Source organism: Cladophialophora yegresii (assembly GCF_000585515.1).
Source record: "Cladophialophora yegresii CBS 114405 chromosome Unknown aczIN-supercont1.2, whole genome shotgun sequence".
Classification (NCBI taxonomy): domain Eukaryota; kingdom Fungi; phylum Ascomycota; class Eurotiomycetes; order Chaetothyriales; family Herpotrichiellaceae; genus Cladophialophora; species Cladophialophora yegresii.
Window position 1 is genome coordinate 1,794,769 of NW_006913046.1, and position 21,613 is coordinate 1,816,381.

Consider the following 21,613-nt stretch of genomic DNA (forward strand, 5'->3'; position numbering starts at 1 on the left):
GGTATCCATTCCCTGGCGTTTCTAGGTCCGCCGGCGTAACCCATCGGGACATTTCGTCGCCTCTGCTTCCTATTCGCACTTGAGCCGAATCGTCATCGTCATTGCGGTCCTAACTATCACAGTAGTAGGTGTTTGTCGTGGCTATCTGATCCGCTCCGTGCACACTCAGTGATGCCCTGCCATGCGCTGTCCTGCCCTGACACGCTCGCAATGCTATGCGATGCGATGCTAAGCTGCGCAATGCCCATGCACCTACCATGCAGTCCCGTCGTACTCTCCCAGAACATTACATTACAACCACCCACGGCGCGTATTGATCATCAATCTAAGTCCTGTATCCAGCTACCTTAGCCTGCCGGGCCGTCTGATCGTCTCATCTCGTGCCAAAGTGATGCGGCAACTCAGCTTACTCCCAACCCAAGCAAGTAAGGACCTGAAAGGCGAAACGTAACTTCCAGCCAGAAAACTAAGATCGTCACGCACGCAACCCAGCACAAGACTTCCGTTGCCCTTACTCCGTCTGCCAAAGAGAATATCCTCAACCCGTCACTTCTCTCAAATTAACAGCGTCGTAGTGACCACGTTCTCATTCGCTTCAGTGAGAACCTCACTCTTGTCCTTTTCCCCTTTCTCCTTGCCGGCTCTATCATCGCACTTTGCATGATGCTGCCCCTAGTAACTCACCAGGCCAACCCCGGTATCTCCCAACCCCGCGCAGGCCAACACCATACGATGAGGATGATACGCCGTCGCCACGATGGGCTGCCTCCCAATCCCCAAGCGTCCGGCACTAACCCCAACATTGACCCCGACACTGCCCACCGCGCCCGCCAATTGAGCCATGCGCGTGGACGACGGTTCAAACACCCCGAGAGCATCACCGTTAGTGTTGAAGGTCTTGACTTCATGTCGATCTGTGCCGACGCAGAATATGGGTGCGTGTTCGTGCACCGACAGACTCCTGAGCAGCGCGGTCGGTTTCTCGGGCGTCGAGATTGTGGAGCTAGTGCCGCCGTCTTTGATGCTATCGAGTCTCAAGGGTGAGGGCGTGCTGCTCGTCGCGTTGAGCGTCAGGACCGCTTTATCGTTGCGCAGGTCCCACAGTTTCACCTCCCCGTTGCGACTACCGGAGATGAGTTCTCGCACGCCACCGCGCTGCATGTGAATGTTGGTGATCCATTGTCTGTGTTCCCTCCAGAGTCGAACCATGGCGGTGCGAGGGTTGAGTCGTTGATCAAACACTCTCACCACACCGTCTCCGAAGCCGGCAACAAAGATGTGGCCCGCGACTTTGTCGCTTGTCAAGGAGGTCACGCAGCTGGAGCTCCTCGCAGGGATGTCCCCGACGCACAGCTCGGTCGCGGCGTTCCAAACCTTGATGACCTTGACATCACCCGCCACCAGGGCTTTGCCCTGGCCTTGTTGCCAGTCAAACACCAACCCGGCATTTTTATTGCTAGGTATCAGCTCCGTCAGAGCTCGGAAGGCCGTGATCACTTTGACTTCTGCGGGATTGGCGTAGTTCTTGTACACCTTCAAGACGCCGTCCGAACTGCCCACCATGAGGAGAGGTTGATCATCTTCATTGAGAAACTTGGCGTCGTTGATCCGGGAGCCAGTAGGGTTGCCGTTGCTAAATCGACTGACCTGTTCATTGTTCTGGAAGTCCCAGATCGTGACGGTGTCTTTGTCGTCGGCGACGGCGAGGTGATCATCGAATTGATGGAACGTCATTTTCATCGGCTGGGTCTGGTTGTTCAGGAAGCCCTGGGGACGAACCCATTTCGAGCTGCCCGCCACGGCTTTCAAGGGCTGGTTGTCGGCAATGATCTTCTCGTTGCGGTTCCTACGCCATAATCTTGAGTTGTAATCTGCTGAGCCTGGTTCATCCGGGTCATTTGGTCGCATTTGCGGTTCGCGAAAGTACTCTGTGGACCATTCCAACAAGGTACTTACCAAGGGGAACGCTGGTGGTTTCTTTGGATCTAAGGGCACAAAGCCAGCTGAGGTGGGTTGCTGTGCGGAATGATACGACCCTGGTGTGTTTGTGGCATTGGGTGAGTCTGGTGGTCGACTCCATTCCGGTGGGAGGCGACTCCTCGGAGTGTTGACTGGCTGCACTAGATCTCTCGTCTTGGTCGGAGATACCTCAGGACTTGTCGAGCTCGATGAAGCATTGGATGAAGCGGCGCCGAAAGCAAGGTTCCGAAGTGAGCTACCTGCTCTCTTTAAGCTCAGAGACAAGTAGCTTTGCTGTTTTGTCAAAGTTGGAGGAGGAGTGCCAGGTTGTGCCTGGACCGGCTTCAGCGAGTCTCTGCTAGAAATTTTCTTGAGCTGGGGGTCCTCTCTTTTCGCAAATCTCAACAAGTCGTCGAGGACAGCCAGAGCCATGTGGCTCATCGGCGAGTTGACCAGCGTCTCATGCACGTGATCGACAACGAGAGAAGCGTTCCGTGCGACTTCTGGGTGAGGATCTACCGACAGCATCAAGATCTGGACCCAGATCGACCCGTAGATCGTGTTTGCCGATATCGGCACCCACTTGAGTGGTTGACCATTCTCCAAGCTTCCTGCTTCGGATTGTTTGTATGGATGGCGATCCCGTTCTTCCACAAGCTGTTCGTAGGCGACCACAATGAACTTGTTTTCGTAGCGCTTGACAAAGTGAGAAAGGAACACGACCAGCTCTTTTCGCACCAAGGTGCTGCCGTCAGAAGTCAGGAAAAGCACAGAAGAGGCAATGCCCTCTTCGATCTGAGAGACCTGGTCCGTAAGATCGGGTATACCAATGAAGTTGGTCAAAGCATGAAGCATGGCCGCACGCACTTCTGGGACGGGATCCAGCGAGAGTTCGCAGAGTCTAGAATGAGCCAGGCATCTGATACCCATCCACTTCGCGTCGGCATAGTCCTTCCAAAGCATACTAAGACACAGACATGACCATTGTCGCAGCAGCGGGTTTTCAGGTTCAGCCATGTTCAGTAAGCAGGCACTGAAAAGTTCCGGCAATAGACAAACGGTCTGACCAGGAGGGTAGCCCTTGCAGAATGTGGCCACGATAAATGCACACATTGCCCGATGCTCGCTGGCGTTGCCAACAGGAATATCTGACCGCGGATTCATAATAGAGATGAAATAGTGGATGCCGTTGTCCTTGAGCAGATCCAACTGGACGGTTGAGTCAACTGCCATGATCCGAGCCCAGATGAATACCATTACTGGCTTGAGCTCTAGAGACGCCGCCTGGAGGAGTTTCACCACGTACGGAAAGATTCCTATGCTCAACGCGAGGTGAACAGCCCACGGGCCCAGATCCAGAAATTTGCTTAAGAGAATCAACGCTCGTAACCGGTGGACCTGACTCAGCAGTACCTGCAAGACGATCGGCAGCTGATCCGGTGCTCGACTCTTGGTTGGACCAGAGCTAAGATATACCTCAAACGCGGTGAGTTGTTCGGCGAAGAATGTCGAATGCTGATACTCATAGACGCGCTTTCCCTCGTCTGCTTCCCGAAGCAAAGGTAGTTGTGCTAGGACCATCTCCATGGCGAGATCCCAACTCTGCCAAAGAGGATGTCGATGTGTCTCAGGAAGCGCCGGAGACGATATGGGATGACAGTGATTTGCCCTCATGATACGCTCACTCAGCAGGAAATTACGGAACAATGCAGCCACCATGAGGTCTTGACGAAACAGCTTTTTGAACAGTTTCCGCGGCAGAATGTTCCATGCGATCGTATCAGTGATGGCGGTAAAGATCCAGTTAAGCTCCCCCAGCGGACTCCGTCTGTCCTGTAGACGGCCTGGAACCGGGATCTTCCCATCTTCAATAGTATGTCCACTGGGGAGTGGGTTTTGTAGAACAAAATATCGCAGTGCAATATCTATCGGCGTGGTCAGGCAACATGTGAAGAGGTCGGCAGGTAAATCTGGATTCGTTGGCAGCATTTCGTTCTTACCGCAAGCTGCGAGTTGAATGCAGTCTCCGTAGTTTTGGATGGGAGCATTGGGATCTCGTTTCTTGAGTTCTTCATTCTCCTTTTCGTGCTTGGCGAGCAGTGTCTCGAAGTTGTAGACGATGTTGCCGGCGTGTGAGACATCATAGACGAGGAGACTAGGACCTCCCAGCCATGACTGTAGGTCATACAAGCCGACAGGGATGTACTGGGTGTAGTTCTTGTTAAAAACCCAGATCTCTCCTGAGGGCGTGGGAAGAGGCACACCGTGGCCGTTATAGTGGAAGAGCACCCTCTCATCCTTCGCGTTACGACGCAATGAGATGCAAAAACGTTTTGTCTCATCAATCGAGGGATCAAGATACTGCTTGTACCTTGTCCTCAGACTCAATGATTCGTACTGTTCTTGTAGACGTTTCCCGATCTGTTCCATGGTTTTCGTGTTGCCGCCACTGCTTCCGGTAGGATCGACCCAAGCCTCAAGTTTGGCGGTGGGATTTGTCTTGATGACATCGGGAGGGTCGACGCCAATATTCAGGCATATCGCCAGCGCGGCAGACACGGTCTTCATTCTGTCTTTCATGCGCCAGTCCACGCTAGGGAACTGCTTAGATTCCTCGGACTGTGACCCGTTGCTCTCGTGCCGTTTTTCGGTGTAGTACATGTAAAATGTCGAGTGTAACAGTGACAGGTACTCATTTGACGTGTATTCATCGTCCCAGCCGTGTCTAATGTGCGCCAGCTTGTCTTCTGCAGGTGCATTCTGATCCTGAAGGCCCTCCTTCCTTCGGGGGCCAAGGTCGCTCTTCGTGCGGTGGAGCAGGCTGTTCGGTCTCGCTGTCAAATAGTCTTCCGCCTCTTGAGGTATTATTCTTGGGGTTGTGTAACCATTCTGTTGAGCTCGACCCACGCCATTCACGGGAGAATGGTGACTAGAGGTAGAGCTTGACGGGAAGCCATCGCCATCGTCAACCACATCAGAATGTGCAGGCCGGTCGCCTCCTTGCGTCGCGGGTCTGTGTCGGTTGACGTCAAGCAGTCCGAGACCGACACTGGCCGGGCCGTTCTGGGTAGCCATCCTGTCCGCCGTGCCTGAGGCTATGCGCGGTTCATGCGCGCACCATGGAGCACGGCACCGAAGCCTTCACGTGAGGGGTGGAGCGCGCAGGAAGGTAGAGACATGGACAGCCGAGTCAACTTAGGCAGAGAGGAGACTAAAGTCGTAGTGGGCGTGGTCTGGAGTTAGGGTGTGGCAGGCGTCGTAGCCGGTCCGACTGTGTCTAGTAACCATGAGTGGACATAAGGATGGCATGAAGAACAACAGCTGTAACCTTAAAGCATGTCAGTGTAACACCGTGTAAAGGTGGACTGTGCGCTGGTAAGAAGTTTCCTGCCTCCTTCAGTATTTGGTTTTGCGGGGAAGTTCGGCATCGTTCAGCCTTGCAGCTGCGTCGACAAGGCTGAAGCGCTACCGGCCAGTCACAGCAGGATGGTTTCAAAGAGCCAGCAAATGACGACTTCACCGCATTAGACTATCGGCCCATGGAGAGCGCTCCCGCAAGGTCTCAGACATCCGTTCATGGAATATGATTCATTGAGTAAAGACCAACCAGCCACAATCAGATCCTATCCCGTCCCTAGCACCTAGTGCTCTGGCAGTTAAAACTACAGTTGGAGCCCTAGCCAGTAGAGCAGCTCCTTGACATGGACGTTGTCTTCATTATTGTCATCCACAATTCGCCAATCCCGAAGACAACAACTCCAACAAACAATGGTGGGAGAAAAACGAATTTGTTCACACAGAAATAGTCGAAGCCCTTCCCCTTTCATTACTGGTGACATTTGTGACGCGCAAATGTCCAACACCTCAAGTGACCTTCTGTGGCTCTTTAGCCACATTTTCTTCCTCCGCAAGTCGTCGCCTCCAGTTTGCAAGATTGTCACTGAGCTCAGTGCCATGGGTCTCTGCTGTGGGGGTCCTTTCCGAATGTGCGCTGAGTCGGTAGGCACTGCGGCTCGTGCTCTCCCACTGTGATCGTAAGGTCTCCAGCTCTGACGCAAGGTTGTCCAGCGCCACCGATCCTCTGTCGTCGTGGGTGAGTGTGTCATCGCTCACCGAAACATCTGTCAGCGTTGAGGTGCTCTCCTCCCGGTTGTGACCAAGCCCGTTGATGCCATGCGGTAGGGGTTGCAGCTGCGATTGCCGTCTGTAGTTGCCAACCCTCTCGTTTACTTGATCAAGCAGCACTGTTATCCGGCTTTCAGCTTCTTCGGCTTGCTGCTCGAGCATCGTGTTTTCTGACTTCAGCTGCTCCAGCTCCCTGCCCAACCGTTGCGCGGTCTGACTCAGTTGTTCCTGACTGGCTTTCTGTTGATCTCTTTCTGCCCGTACGGCAGCAAGGTCCGTCTTCAGTGAAGAGACGCTCGACTCCAGTTGCGCAATCTGCTGGCTCGTCTGGGTCTTCATCTCGTCAATCGAGGTCTGCAGCAGAGATCGCTCGCTATCCCAAGCGGCAGCGTCAGCGGCCGTGCCAGAAGCGGCGCTTGCACTTCGGGCGGTCTCCAACTCGGTCGTCAGCTGGGCATTCTGTGACTTGTACTTGGTGAGCTCTTCCTTCATCTTCTTCAACATCTTTTCCGTGCCCTTAACATAGTGTACAGCCGACTGGTAGTCATTTTCAAGTTGCTCCAACTTCTCCTTGTACGTGCTGTCGGCTTCTTGCATACGAGCCTCGGACTGGCTCTTGGTCTCTTCGTGAGCCTTGATGCTGGCTTGGAGCTGCTGTTCGATTTCGCGAAGACGCGCCTGCTCTGGCGTACCGAACCTTGAAGTTGGCGAGTTGTCACCAAAGGCCGGCGACCGCCGCACATCAGACACATTCAGGCCGCGCTCACCCAGTAGATCTTTGAGAGCACTGTGCTGGACGGCAAGCGCACTGGCATCTCGCTGATGCATCTCAAGATTTGAGCGCAGCTCGCGGATCTCGGCCTGGTAGCCTTGCGCCTCACGCATCGCAGCCTGTAGTTGCCGACGCGTTTGCAGAGCCTCACGGCTGGATTGCTCCTGATATGCTTCCAAACCAGCGATCCGTTCTTCTGCATTACGTAGTTTTTGCGCAGCTGTATCTGCAGCTTCCTGGTTGCGCTTGGCCAGAGCCGAGGCTTGCTCTGCTGATTCGCGCAGAGCAATCATCTTTTGCTCCGCACCTGGATCCTGTTTTGCCGCTGGCTCTGGATTGGACAGCTTGGCCAGGCCGGCAAGCAACGCCTCACGGTGCGTCGCCGCTTCTCTCGCATGCGTCTCTGCCAGCTCTTCAGCGTCGCGCAGTCGCTTAGATGTGGTTTCGAGCTCTGTCGTACGTTCTTCGTGCTCGGCTCTCAGTTGTCCCAGTTTCCGTTCAACAGCCTCTCTTTGGCCGCGCTCTTCCTCTATTTGCCGTTCAAACAGGCTAGCTTTGCCTGTAGATGCTGCAACAGCCGCTTCCAAAGCCGCCATTGATGAAGTGTGACTGTTCAAGCGCCCCAAGATATCCTCATGCGTCTTGCTCAAGGAGTCGTGGTCGACTCGTAACGTCCGCAGCTCTTCCTCGACTTCAGCTCTGCGACCTGCTTCTGCCCGAGCTAGGCTCTGAGCTTCGTGGAGTTCCGCACGGAGCCCTTCGATTTCGGCAGGTTTGCGACTCTTACTCAGGTCGTCATATCGCTGCTGTAAAGCGTCCATGGATTCTTCAGCGAGCTCCCGGGCTCTTCTCTCGGAAGCAAGGTCATTGTTCAACGTGTCAAGTCTGGCTCTGTGCTCCGATTGTGCGGCAAGAGCCAGAGCCAGCCGTCGGCTAAGGTCGGTGAAACGCTCTTGCTCGTCGGGCTCACGACCGTGGTCGGGCTGGGGGGTGCTCCGTTGACTTCCGCCATGCGCTGCGAGTTTGGCTCGTGCGTAAGCAGCTTCTGTGACAGCCGCATCACGCTGATGCTCGACCTCCGCAATGCGTTTGGCCATCGACGAAGCTTGTACTTCCATAGCTTCTTGCATTTTCATGAGCTCTTGCCTCATCATCATAAAGGCTTCCATCAGTGGCCGGTCGTCGTCTGAGACTTGGCTGACAGCGCGGTCATCGAACATGGGGCTTGAAGCAGTCCCGCTATGGTAGCCCTGCTTCCGGGCAAGTGCCAACTCTGAAGCGTACCAAGCATTTGACCTCTTCGCCGTCTCCAACTCTTTGAGCAGCGCCTCCTGATGAGGACTGATTTTGGGGGATTTGGGTTCGTCACCATGGATGCTTCTCGAGCTGCGATTATCCGAATGCAAGTCAGGATGGTGTCTGGCAGAGGATGAGCGGCCGAGCAGTCCGTCCTCGGTGCTATCGATGGAGCTCTGGGCTCGTTGTGACCGAAGCGACCGTTGTCTAGCCACGCCGCTACCAACAAGCGGAGCTGCCTCCCCTGCTTCCATGGCCTTCGCCTTCGATTCCGTTCTCTGTATCGGAGTCCTTCGACCGTGAGTACTGGGGCTGTTCTCCCGGCTTGGTCGGATATTCTCTTTCTGGACTTCCCGGATAGCTGGAGGCTGTACCATGCCGTCTGCATGAGCAGCCCTAACACCATTGGGGCCAGCTGAAGGACCTCTAGTGTCCACTGGAGGGCCGTTGTACCTTGGTTTAGGTCCTTCGGGCGCGCCTGAAGGAGACTGAACGCCGTTAGCTCGAGGGTTGGGAGCTTGGCCTTGTGGAGGCGGCCCGGCAGGAGCTTGCGCCATGGAGGTTCGCGGCAGTCTCGACTGGCCAGTGTTCTGTGCTGGATCTGGCCGCTGAACTGGTCCTCCAGCAAACTGTTCACGAGGAGCATTTGGGGTCCCTTGTCCCTCCCGTGACGTTGAACGAATGGGCACGCCGTATCTCGCCTCTGTGCTTGGCCTCCCGGTTGGACTGTTGGGCTGCCTGGCATCTATAGCTTGGCTTGCCCCAGCGGCGTCATTTGGATACCTGATCTTTGCCGTGTCCAGGACGTAAACCATGCTGAGTTCTGCAGGGTCTCGAGGTGCCGAACTAGGCTCGCCAGCCAGTACAATGATCTTATCACGATATGCTGTCATACTGTGGCCGGACCTTGGAGACGGAGAAGGTCCCATATTCTGAAAAGTGTACCACCGCTTGGATGAAATGCGGAAGGCCGCCAGATCACCCAGATCTGTCCCCTCCTCGGTTCTACCGCCGAAGATATACATGACGTCGTTAACCAGGGCTGCGGAGTGGCCTTCGCGAGGTGCCGGAATGTATCCTATACAGTCTTGTTGAGTCCAGGAATTCGTAGCCGGGCTGTAGGTCCAAACATCGTTGAACCATTGAGTTCCATTTGTACCTCCAAATCTGTATTGTCCTTGATCAGTCGACATGTCAAGCGCTCTTTTGCTGCTTTACTTACAGAAAGAGCTGATCATTATAGCTCACAACGGTGTGATTTGTTCTTGCGGCCGGCACCTTAGCACTCTGGCCAACATCGTCGCCCGTATTCTGCAGCAAAAACTCCCATTGATTTGTCGGGTTCTGCAGGGCGTTCAAATCGAAAGCAATTAGATCGTTGAAGAAGTAGCCCTCAACCTGGCCACCGAAGACGTATATCTTGGACCCCAGAATGTTGAGAGTATGGCCATAGCGGCCAGAGGGGCGTGGACCGGGCGGGGACGCCCTTGACCATTGTCGAGAGGCTGGAAAGGTCAGCGTCATCCCGAGTCACAGACGAGGATAGCACACTCACAAGTGTTAAGCAGGTACAAAGTGTCGTCAAGCAGGTCATTATCGTCCATCTTGGTATCACCGCCGAAAACAATAAAAGCATTGCCAACAAGTAAGCTTGCATGGCCAACACGCGGTCCAGGGCCCTCAGAGACCGTCGCGATTGGATAGCAGGAGAGGTTGCCCACGCCCGATTCGACCATCCATAGGTCTCCTCGGACCATAGAGCCATTGATGAGGCCACCCATGATATAGACATCGCCATCTTTTGAGGCGACTGCGTTCACAGCGGCGCCATATCGAGGGAACGGGTTCGACTGCGGAGTGGGAAAGTTCAATCGCCGTTGCGACCAGGGGTACAGCGCGGCATTAGGTACTTGAGTCGCTTGTGAACTCGTCGTGGGCCGCGGCTATACGTACAATCAAGTCAGAAATGTCACCAAACGTGAAAAAGCATCGAGCGTGGACATACCGCCGACTCTGATTCTGATCGTTCGCGCCGTGGATACGTGGGCGCATTCGCTACCGAGTTCATTGAAGTGAGGGATCCATTTGGGCCCGCATTGGGCGGAGGCGACTGTGTTGAGCGTTCTCCGGTACTGTCTATTGATCCGTTGGGTGCGGACGTCGAACCAGATGTGCCGTCAGAAGTATGGATATTTCGACTGGCAGGGGGTAAGCCCGACGCATTCGGCGCGTTTCGTCTGCTCTTAAATAGGAAGGCCATCGTTGTAGATTTCCCTCGCGGAGCCGGAGCTGCTAAAGGGTCGTTGGAAAGATCGTGCCTCGATTCGCCTCATGCGACTCGGCGGTTCGCGAGGGGATGGTTCGAGAGGTGAGGCTGGGTAAGACACGGTGTACCGGGGTCGCCAGGCCTGCTCAGCGCAAACCAAGTGTCTCATTCAAGCACAATCCATCGTCGCGGGCGTGCAGCGATGGTCGAAGAGTTGGGAGTTCAGTCCGCGATTAAAAACCGACCGCGGCTTGGACGATGCGTGGGTGTGAGATGGGGGATGCTCGTCCAAAGTCCAGTTCCAACGTGCCAAGGGAAGCAATATGCAAGGCACCAGATCACCTCTGCAACCAATTGTCAACCGTGCGTGGAGAAGGGTCAATGCGGTGATTGCACGATATGAGTCGACGTCCAATATGACGCGAAGCGACCACACGGCACAGAAAAATCCCCCAAAAGAACACCTTGAGTGAACGGATGGTGATGACGACGAGGACAAAGACGCGGGCTCTAAATCAGGAGAATAATTATTTCTGTCTACAAGAAGACCGAGCGCAGCCCGCGGACGGAGGACTCGCTGCGTGTCGGTGGTCCCGCCCACCACTTAAGGATGCGCGCCCGGGATGCTCCAGCTTCCAGCTCCCGCATTGTTTCAGGTGGCTCGTTCAAGCCTAGCACCAGGATTCCAACGGCTAACGGCTCGCCCCCTGTGCGTTCCATGGCGACTGCGCCGTGCTTGCACAGAGACAGGCGAGGTCTCTCCTCCCCTTAGAATTTCCCCTGATGAGGATCTCTCTTCTCACCATGACTTGCAGTCGTCGTCGTGCTGCAGGAAAAACACGCAGATGCCATGTTTTAGCGGTGATCGCTTCCACCCAGCTGCAAGCTCGCCATGGACGCAGAACTCTATCCCAGTACTCCGTAAGTCTTCCGCAGCTGACGATTCTTCACGTGATGATTCATGAACCATGTCAACCATGATTGGAGGAACCGTACAACTTCTTTACGACATCCGGTTCCTTTGACATCCGAATCCAACCATAGGTGTCTGACAAGAGACAAATCGCGAAACGAATCAACTTGCAACGACGACCCCGGAGCCAGGCAGGATTTCACCCTGTGACTTTTGCTGACATCAAAGAGGCAGTCAGTGGTTACCTGCTCAGGTCGTCGCCTGTGGATCACCTGAGATCATGTGCCAGAGGACCCGATAAGGCTTGGAGGACATTACGGAGTACCCGTGCCCAGGTGTTTGCTAACGTAGCGGAGGTCTCTGGCCAAGACAGTTTCTGTCCCTGGGGGGTACCGAGTACGTTACCTTCGAAGCCCACCAAACGGAGCAGAAGATCCTTATCAGCTCAGAAGCCGCTACCCCCCTGGAAGAGAACTCCGCATAGAGAGCACAAGCACCGTATCATCCTTGAGTGAGTAGGGACGAAACAAGCACCATGGCGTCGCAGAGCACAAGACACCACCTCTCCCCAACCATGGACCTCCCCTCCTTCATCTCCGCCCTCCCCAAAGCCGAACTGCACGTCCACCTCGAAGGCTGCCTGACGCCCGGCTTGGCCCGCACCCTGGCCGCGCGGAACAACCTCCCCCTCCCACCCTCCCTCAGTGCCCTGGACCAAACGGGCTCTTCCTACTCGTTCCACGACCTGACGACCTTCCTGCAAGTCTACTACCCCAACCTGTCCGTCCTCCAGACGGCGCACGACTTCGCCGACCTAGCCATCTCGTACCTGACCACCGCCCACGCCCAGAACGTCAAGCACTGCGAACTCTTCTTCGACCCACAAGCGCACACGGCGCGCGGCGTGCCCTTCCCCACCGTCGTGCGCGGCTACCAGGCCGGCATCAACACGGCGCAGCGCGCGCTGGGCATCTCGGCCTCGCTGATCATGTGCTTCCTGCGCGACCACAGCGCCGAGTTCGCCATGGCGACGCTCATGGATTCCCTGCCGTTCAAGGACGTCATCATCGGCGTCGGGCTGGACAGTGACGAACGCGACAACCCGCCGTCCAAGTTCGCGGCCGTGTTTCAGCGCGCCGCCAAGGAAGGGTTTCTGATCACCATGCATTGTGATATCGATCAGCCGGACACGTTGACGCATATAGGTCAGGCGATCAATGAGATTCAAGTCGATCGTATCGACCACGGGACCAACATCATCGACTCGCCCGAGCTGATATCCACGTTGAAACAACGGGGGATTGGATTGACGGCTTGTCCCATCTCCAATGGCATCGTCACAGATGACTTTAAGGGCAAAGAAATCATCGAGTTGCTGAGACAGGGCGTTCGCGTGACGGTCAATAGTGACGATCCGGCATATTTCAGGGGATATCTGAATGAAAATATGCTCAAACTCGCCTCAGCTGCGGACCTGAATGTGACGAGGAAGGAGTTGATTCATTTGCAAAGGAACGCTTTCACGATCAGTTGGATCAGTAGTTGGAAGCGGAACCACTTTTTACAGATGTTGGACGAATTTGAACGTCTGACGTTGGGAAGTGAAGCAACGCAGGTTCTAAATGGTGTTTGACCCCTAGTAGGGGCCTGATATGGATCTACCGCAGTATTCGGCGCGCGACAATCAAGACGCGTACACCGCGCTGCAGTGACAAGGTATCGACAACGCGCACCGCTACAAGTAAGGCTACCAAGGATCGCTCTTCGACCGTTGCTCTCAAATTGTGCCTCTTTTTTCACTACCACTAACCAGAGACAGTTGTTCCAAAGTCGACCCCATTGAAAAATGTCGCCCGAAGCTGTATTATCGCAGTAAGCTCGAGGATGAACTCCTGGAGAATGATGGCATTCGTCAATACGTGGCTGAGAGTGACTTGGCCTCGAGCTCCGTTCTCATCTCGGGCCCCAACGGGAGTTGCAGAGCCCGAATCGTCACTTCCGCGCAGCGCTAGCCTTTGGTCAGGTGCTGGACCTGAGCTCTGCTTCCTGCCAGCATGTACAGGCAGAGATTCGGACGCCTCTTCCGGTGCTTTTGCGTATAACAATTGAATTTGTGTCTTCAGTGGCGTTCGAGCTGGTGGTACGACCAATGGGTCATGATGTTTCGCCTCAACATCGTACTGCTCAGGTTGTACGGGTGTTGACCAGCGTAAAGGCGAATGGGCCAAAGTACGTTCCACCAAGCTGCCACGATGTCCTCTAGTCGTAGATACTGTACTATCTATGGACCCAAACTCGGTCGTCGTAGTCTTCTGAGGAGTTGTCGGTCGTGACCGAGAATTGAGACTTGAAGGCGAAGTCCTTTCACCAACTTTGGTGTCCGTGATCTGCCCGGAAATGCTGCGTGAATTGGAAGGACGTAAGGGTGGCTCCTCATCATCTAATTCATACCTTCTTCTACTGATGAGCTGATCCCATTCAGTGAATTGTGACCGCCATTGACGAACTTGTTCAATCAGATCGGAGACGACGAAGATGATGTTGAGCGTCGAACGGTCTTCCGCGTCTAGTCCACTATCCGATGGTAGGAGCCATCCGTGGACGTTCATGTGCTGGCAAGCAGCCAGGTCCAATATGGCCCTAGTCAAGCTCAAATTCGTCGTAGTGTCGTTTGCAAAGAAGGTTCGTAACAGGGTCAGGATAGCCTCGAAAAGCTTGCATTCATGAGATATGGACATAGTAGTGGTATTGGCAGGCTTCACCTCCGACTCATCTATCCTGAAGCAGCTGTGCTGTTCGAGAATGACTTGCCCATCCGACAGCGCGCCCTGGTATGAGGCGTCCAGGTCTGGATTCTTGGCAATTGTCGCACTATAGTCAACCAACTTGAGCAGAGAAGTGTTCAGGTGCTTGACACCCCGTTGACCTGGAGCCATCGTGGTGGGTACGAGTCTGAACAGATTCGGAAGAACATGCGAATGATGATGTTCGAGAATAACGGATAGTAAACTGAGGCAAGCATTGACGGTCTGCGCATGACGCGACTTCAAGCTCATTACCATCAGGTCAAGAAGGTTGAACAAGTTCGGAGACGGGCTGTCCGCAACTTCCGCCAAGGCCTTCAAATGATCGATGCTTTTTCTTCTGCTGACGGACATACGCTGGCGTCGGTGACCTCTGTCCCTCGGATGCTGAGGCATATTGGGTGAAGCAAGAAGATACTGCAATATACGATCCACAAGTTGCAAATGATGAAGTGCGCGCAAGATCTGTGACAGATGATCGATAACAGCAGCGGTCGAACCCCCCTCCACATCTGATGATTCAAGCAGCGACGGGTACAACAGTTGCTGGACAAAAAGCACCTGGAAGTGGTCGAGTAAAGTGTCACTGACCTCCACCGACTTACAATGGTTCAGAGTATCCTGCCAGAAAGCCAAATACGTGAAGAATGCCTTGCTGTCCTGTTGCAGCTCTGCAGTCGGCTCTGCAATGCGCGCTATGCTCTCCGCATGGTCTGAGAAAAGGACGATGGGCGGCGCTGATACGTGTCCTGACAAGGTAGTCGACTGCCTGCTAAGCCTGCTGTACAAAGCACCGAGGCCACTAGCCATCTGAGGTGCTAGGTCACTCTCAATCATCCAGGTTTCAAGTGGCTTGAACTTGGACGCAGTTTCGGTCAGGTATAACAGCGCCGTCCGGGCGAAGTCCCCGACCGGGCCGTCGTGATGGACATACTGTACCAGAACATGGAACAACGGGAACTGACTTCTCCTAGTGTCGTCCGCGGCGTTGCGGCCACGAGTTGTCTCTCGGTCTGGGTAGAACCAAGCTGGAAGGATATCTGGATCCAACCTGATCTTGGTAGCAATTTCGAACAAGAGTTCCACCAGATCTGTTTGTAGGCGTTCTTCAACAATGATTCTTCCCCCTATTGTAGCAAAGCAGACTAGATCCAACAGTGACCTGGTAAACAATTTGCTGTCGAGCAGCCCTTCGGCCTCGCCATTGATGAGGATGTGGAAGAGCTGGGCGGAGGTCTTGATGATATCGGTATTCGAGGAGGAGACAGCAAGCTTCGTAATTATGATATAGGCTTGACTCGAGGCCACATAGCGAAGACAGGAATGTGGTGCGGCTCTTCGTGACTCGTCGTGTAGGATGGCTTCGAGGCGTTGCAGGAGCTTGAGAGTGTAGTTCAATGCAGCCTCATCTTCGCGCTCGACGTTGCCGCTGCGCCAGGTATGCTGGACCGTGTCAAAAGAGGCCGTCCGAAAACAGTGCTCTTTGACTCACCGTCAAAGCATTGCAGATGCTCTTGCAGGACGCAAGGCGCTCTGCAGGAGTATTTGTTCTTTGTTTGGTTGGCGATGAGCCGGAGCCCGCAATCAGGCGGGTGAGCTGCAGGTCATGTTCTGGTTAGACACTCTCAACCCTCACACAGCATGCGCTGGCATCCTTCTTTCGAGCGGATGACCTACAATATCCATATTCTCCGCGTCATCTTGAGACGATCGGAGGGACAAATACAGGCTCGTAGCTATGCTGAAGCGATTCCTATAGTGGAGGCAAGTAAGACAAAGATTGAGGCGTGGTTGTGGTGAAGCTACAACAGGTTGGTTCTCTGAGAGATGTGAGACGATGGCCGCACCGCAGCCACTTGGGCGCGGCTTCCATGCTCAGGCTTCATGTCTGCTCGGCTATCAATAAGGTAAGCGCAATGTGACTCTGATTTGCTTTCTGAGAATCCATTATTTCCTGTCTGTGGCTACTCATTTTCTCGAGTTACGCATTGTGCTCGGGGCATGTAAAGGAAAGTTAAACCAGCTTCATCTCGGCTTCACTCAGAATTTGTGGCCAAGTAACGTCTCTCATACGACATGGCTTCCCGTGAGAGCATGGTTGCGCCAGAGGTCGCCGTCAAGATTTCTACAACATCACCTGAGTCTGGATCCCATGACCCTTCATTCAGCAAAGACGTTGGCTCGAGCGAAATGCACATTAACCCAGCGACGGCGCACTCCGCCGAAGCCATCGCCAGGAAGACTCGAACCGGATTGAAATCTGAGCACGGGCACAGTCTCTCCTGTATTCGCCCCATGACACAACATCCAGGCTCGTCTGTCGCGGCTTTCTTCAAAGGGCTCTTTACCACTGTCATCGGCATTTCAACACTCGGCACGAGCGTCACTTTCTCGTATGTCCTCTCAGGCGACGCCACCCACCCTCGTTCCGCAGACCCGGAATTCGATCTCCGACAGACACAGCTCTTCCTTGCCATTAGCTGGCTCTTGTTCCTGCTTGCTTTGGCGAATGCTTCTATCTGCTCGACTCTCCTGACATTTTTCAAAGACCACTGGATTGCGGACTGGGATGGAATGAATGGCAAAACGAGCCAATTCGAAGTACAGATGTATGCTGTTTCTGCAGCTGCTCTGATGGGTGCTCTGATTGTAGGAGCCTTTGTGCTGCTAAGTTTGGTGGTGGCGGCCTACTCTGCTATGATCGGATGGGTTGCTCTTGGGTTCACCGCATTTTATGGACTCATCATTGCCATGGGGGTCCTTCAACAGGTTCCATGGCCCTGGAGGCGCAACATGCCGACTCCGGGTTCGAACCACTCTGAGTGCTAGGAGTACGTTGGTAGGGGGAGTAGAGCACCCATACGCTGGTGCAGGAGTTTCGACTCTGCAGTCGTGGTGCAGGGATACTGTGGTGGATGACTGTTTTGTGTTTCATGTCTTCATCGTAGTGGTCCGTTCGGCTTGACCGTGAGGAATGTTGTCGGTGCCCGGGTCCAACGTGACATGCAGGAAGCTGATCCAGCATAGGTAGCTCACCTGGCGGTCGTCGTGATAGTCATACACCAGGGCTCTTCTAGAATGCGCGGCTCATGGTTTTCCTCAGTCACTTTCATCATCGGTGTCGGCTTTCCTCTTTCTTCCACCCTTCGCCTTCCCTTTGGGCTTTATATCTTCATCGCTATCTTCGCTCTTGGCTTCAGACTTGGCACGGGCCTTCTTCGAACTCTCATCGGGAATGTTCTCGCAGATCTCGTTCAAGAAGTCAAATTGGCCATCGTCCATGAGTGCTGCCTTGAGATGCTGTGCTGTGACCCGCTTGGAGTTGTGGTTTCTTGCTTCCTTTGCACCTTTCGTGACCAGAGCTATCATGAAGAGCTCAAGGGCTTTGGCTGTGTACAAATTAGAACGGAGTCTCTGTCGACGAAAATTCATGGAGGAAACATACCGACCGCCGTAGGAGTGGCTTGGGCAACTTTGCCGACATCCTCATCGGCTTGCATGATGCGCTTGATACGGGCAACGGGAAATTTTGTCCTGACTTCGATACCTGCTGTCAAATCTATGGGGGCGGCAGGCATGGTTGGTTGAACAGGCAGGTCTGGCTCGGCTTTGGGCTGTACGACATTCTTGGGAGATGCGTCGACATGGAAGTCCGGGTCATGTTGTGCCTCGGCGGCTTGTTGCCGTCTTGTTCGGGGCATATCTCCGTACTGCGTGACCTGAGCCGGGAGGGGTGGGAAGTACTGCTGATTCGGATTTTGATTGAATGGTGATCCTGACAACGAGTGCTGGTACTGTGGCGGTGATGGGTTATATGGTGGTTGACCCAAGGGACGAGACTGAAAGGGTGGAGGATGTTGAATAGGATTCTGCCCTGGTAAGCTCGGGGTGCGGAAAGTTTGAGGTGAGTAGGGGCTTTGTTGCGAGAATTGGCTTTGTGGTGGAGGGCGTGAACCAAAATATGATGTCGAGGGCGTAGCAGTCGAAGGGGAAAAGAAGGGCGATGCGTCGTAGCTACCTCTGGGACTGAACGAATAGCCTGGCGGGAAACTTGGATCCGGCACGTTGTAGCTTGGAATTCGAGCTAGTCTGGGTGGTGGGGCGTTGGCATTTGTGAAGCCTGATAGATCTGGGCTGCTTGGGCGGTATGATGACTCGGGATTGTCGTGTTGTTCACTCATTGCTTGGCAGCGAATAAAGGTTGCAGCTGGACGGGTGGTGCAGAAATTCCGGGGGAGTAATAGTACTGGTGGTCTTGCAGTAGTGGATGTGGATGATTGTGCAATGATGTGACAGAACTCATTTTGGACGGGACCAAGCTGCGTTCACATATGACTTTACTGCGCGACTGCCTTCATGGTCGATATGAGGCAGTGGCCTGTTCAAACGGCACGACGTGAATACACGACCCAGGCCAAACGTCAATGCGAACAACTTCAATAATGACAAACAATGAAGCATCCAAGTGAACACGTTTCGGGAAAGGAGGAATATAAATCCGGCAGAATGGGTCCTGTCTTTGCGTGTGGTGGTGGATATGAGCGACTTCGGAGTTGCAGACGGGTCACGCAGTTTTAAAATACTGCTGCACATGCGGCCTCCGGAGAGCGAGGGGATGGAGGGGCCTTATAAAAACATTCGGCGAGGCATCAATCCAGGCCACTGCGGCAGGGGAAATGCGCAATCCGATCATCAGATCAACGCCGCTACACCCTAAACGCGCCCAATCCATCCCGGAATCTCCGACTTGCCCTTTTTGTTCCACCTCGTTTTCCACAGCTCGCTCTGAATTTTCAGGCCTGTCTCCATTATTGACAGCGCTTCTGCCCCACCAGTTCCAGCTCAGCGGCGTCCATTCACGACTGCCCTGTTGTTGTTGGCTCTGTACAAACTCGTGGTGACAATTTGGTCATGTTCGTGGATCGGTCTACAACTTCAATTTGATGCAGCATTTGTCTCATGTCATCCGCACGCGCTTGTCGACACGCTCGCTTGACGCGTCGGCCTTGGAATGTCGACGTTCAAACTCCCGCAACCATTCTTCCGCTTCATTACTCACTGCCAAATGACGACAGAGCAGTCTGGAGACAGTGGCCGACATTCAAGAGCATAGCAGCAACCCAGTCGTCAGACTGTGGTCGTGGCTTTACGCGTCGAACTACTGTCGGTGAAAGACCTTGGTACTTGATCTAATCTGATGGCACTGTCGCCCTGATGCATGTCATTGCACATCGCCCTATTTGATAGCTGAAGCAAGACTCGAGGACATCACATAACCGGTCATTATATCAAGGCCTTGAAGCCGTTCTTCTCGAGTTTCACCCAGGAACAAGTTCACCACAGGCCAGGCATGAATACCTGCTTCATGCTCATGGACCTTGACCACGGCGCCGGCCTTCTTCATGTTGTTGACCGTTTCTTGGATTCCAGGCGCAAACACTTCTTCCGAGCCGTACAAGACGCGATAACCACTCATAGGCGATGCCTGTTTCCACCGCCCCGTACAAAGGCCCGGTGAAATAACACCATCTGTCATAGACGCTTCACCAGCATATTGCTTTGCGTACAGATGGAGGCTGTTCCTGTCCAAGTAGTCGCTCCGCGTATTATGGTTCAGGTCAGACACGAGATGTGTCCACGGGCTTAGCAAGATCGCCAAGCCTGGCCGATACAGAGCGTGGAATTGAGGATTTTGTTCGATATGACCGGGCTGGAGTAGCATGCTCAAAATGAGTGTTGCCCCTGCTGAATCCCCACTGACGCAAATTTTCGCAGCCGAATCGTCTCCGAACGTCTCTCGAAGAAACGTATATCCTGCGCGGGTCTCGTTGAACTGGGTCGGCCACTTAGCATCTGGGACGAGGGTGTATTCCAGGGCGAAAACAGCTGGATTCTTGAACCCGCTCTCTTTCAGTCTCGTCGCCCAGGCCATGAGAAACTCCATATAGAAATATGCTGATCCCATCGAGAAGCCACCTCCTACAACAGCAGAGATCAGCTAGCTTCAACAGAGAATCCGAGATCACTGACCATGGGCGTAGTATACGATGATATCCGGCTCGGTATGCGCATCCTCGGTGATCCAAAGTCCTCTTGTGCCATGCCGGATGACCTCCCGATAGAACATCGGACAGTGCAGATACCCATGTCGCAACAGACGGAATCTAAAGAAGGGTAGAGCCACCCATTTTGAGAAAAAGACCCTTCCGACACTGGCGGGAATCTTTGCAAATGCAAATCGAACACAGCGAATCACCACGTCTTGGAAAATCGAGGCGTGCCGAGTGAATGGCGACTGTGACTGCTTTTTCATATAACATCGTTCATATACCAACTGGTATGGGAGTTGAAAGGCTGCCACTAACTATCAGTACGCGTGCCTGGCTCAGGATGATATGCGAACGGACCGAGGAAGGGGGTTACTTGGGTAGCTACAACCAAGAGCTCGCTGAACGCTACTTGGTACAGTAGTTGTGGGATTAGGAGAACAACAAAGGCGACGCAATCCAGTCCATTTATTGGCCCTAGGATCATTGTTCTCGTCGCTTATGGTGGTATTGGGGTATTGGACAAATAGTTCACTCGCTTTAGTGATGTCTCGCCCTTGTATGTGGAAACCCTCACAATACAATCCCGAGCTGAAATGAATGAGAGACTGTAAGAGATCTAAGCCCGAGACTGGTGCAGAGGAAAGCTGTGTATTACAACAGAGGAAAGTACATTAACTTGAAGTATTGAATGTCTGCGAGATACCTCGTACGTACATCTAGTTAGTGGGCGCATTACCCCTTCGACTGGCTGGTGATCTCACCATTCTTTTCTCCGGCGAACTGCGAGTCACTTCGGGGCTCGAGACTCGCTAGCTCTTTCCGCTCTAGCGTAATCTGGAGACCTTTGCGACAAGCGCGAAGCCTCTATTAGGCACAGCCTCTCGTGGCTTTTGAGTCGTGGTCTGGCTACTGGCAGACTTCCATAAAACTGCGTTTACATTACTGCCCGACGACACCATTCAATATGCATTAGATATTCACTGCCACAAGTTCTGCATATGTGATACTGTTACCTGCTTTGAAATTCGCGTCAGAGCTCACGAGACGCTCTTGCCGTTCGGCATCTAATGGCTTTAATCTTTCGGTGGTCCCATTCTTGATTGCGACAATCGCACCCACGAGCCTTTTAAAGAACCGAATATCACCATGGCTGCCATTGCGCTAGATGCGTCTCTGAAGGAAGTGCTTGAGTGAGCCCTGAGTGTCCACCTCTTGACCGCCTTGACTGACAACAGCAGTTCGTTAGACTTGGACAAAGTCCCCGAAAAACTGCGATGTACCAACTGCCTCAATCTCAACCTGAGCCCCTACAAGACATCCTGCTGCGATGTCTACATCTGCGAATCCTGTCAGTGAATATCGACTTCCTTAATCTTGGCATCCAGCTCATACCAGACAGGCTTCAATGACCACCGCAATTCGACTTGT

General features: G+C 53.7%; 7 protein-coding genes across 7 annotated transcripts; 2 read left to right on the forward strand and 5 right to left on the reverse strand.

The window, feature by feature from the left end:
* Positions 1–672: 672 nt before the first annotated feature.
* On the reverse strand, positions 673–5,034 carry A1O7_02566 (regulatory associated protein-mTOR; the record flags this gene model as incomplete). Its single annotated transcript, XM_007756597.1, has 1 exon — positions 673–5,034. The coding sequence occupies one exon, from the start codon at positions 5,032–5,034 to the stop codon at positions 673–675; it is 4,362 nt and encodes a 1,453-aa protein (XP_007754787.1).
* A 789-nt stretch (positions 5,035–5,823) lies between these two features.
* On the reverse strand, positions 5,824–10,412 carry A1O7_02567 (uncharacterized protein; the record flags this gene model as incomplete). The annotated part of the gene is made up of 4 exons (XM_007756598.1): positions 5,824–9,319; positions 9,375–9,657; positions 9,708–10,095; positions 10,158–10,412. The coding sequence occupies 4 exons, from the start codon at positions 10,410–10,412 to the stop codon at positions 5,824–5,826; spliced, it is 4,422 nt and encodes a 1,473-aa protein (XP_007754788.1).
* Positions 10,413–11,905: 1,493 nt separating this feature from the next.
* Positions 11,906–12,964, forward strand: A1O7_02568 (adenosine deaminase; the record flags this gene model as incomplete). The annotated part of the gene is made up of 1 exon (XM_007756599.1): positions 11,906–12,964. One exon carries the CDS (start codon positions 11,906–11,908, stop codon positions 12,962–12,964), a length of 1,059 nt encoding a protein of 352 aa, XP_007754789.1.
* A 172-nt stretch (positions 12,965–13,136) lies between these two features.
* On the reverse strand, positions 13,137–15,821 carry A1O7_02569 (uncharacterized protein; the record flags this gene model as incomplete). Its single annotated transcript, XM_007756600.1, has 3 exons — positions 13,137–15,578; positions 15,628–15,732; positions 15,813–15,821. 3 exons carry the CDS (start codon positions 15,819–15,821, stop codon positions 13,137–13,139), a joined length of 2,556 nt encoding a protein of 851 aa, XP_007754790.1.
* Positions 15,822–16,211: 390 nt separating this feature from the next.
* A1O7_02570 (uncharacterized protein) lies at positions 16,212–16,964 on the forward strand (the record flags this gene model as incomplete). Its single annotated transcript, XM_007756601.1, has 1 exon — positions 16,212–16,964. One exon carries the CDS (start codon positions 16,212–16,214, stop codon positions 16,962–16,964), a length of 753 nt encoding a protein of 250 aa, XP_007754791.1.
* A 270-nt stretch (positions 16,965–17,234) lies between these two features.
* A1O7_02571 (uncharacterized protein) lies at positions 17,235–18,316 on the reverse strand (the record flags this gene model as incomplete). Its single annotated transcript, XM_007756602.1, has 2 exons — positions 17,235–17,524; positions 17,581–18,316. The coding sequence occupies 2 exons, from the start codon at positions 18,314–18,316 to the stop codon at positions 17,235–17,237; spliced, it is 1,026 nt and encodes a 341-aa protein (XP_007754792.1).
* Positions 18,317–19,371: 1,055 nt separating this feature from the next.
* Positions 19,372–20,262, reverse strand: A1O7_02572 (uncharacterized protein; the record flags this gene model as incomplete). The annotated part of the gene is made up of 2 exons (XM_007756603.1): positions 19,372–20,114; positions 20,166–20,262. 2 exons carry the CDS (start codon positions 20,260–20,262, stop codon positions 19,372–19,374), a joined length of 840 nt encoding a protein of 279 aa, XP_007754793.1.
* Between the last annotated feature and the right edge of the window lie 1,351 nt (positions 20,263–21,613).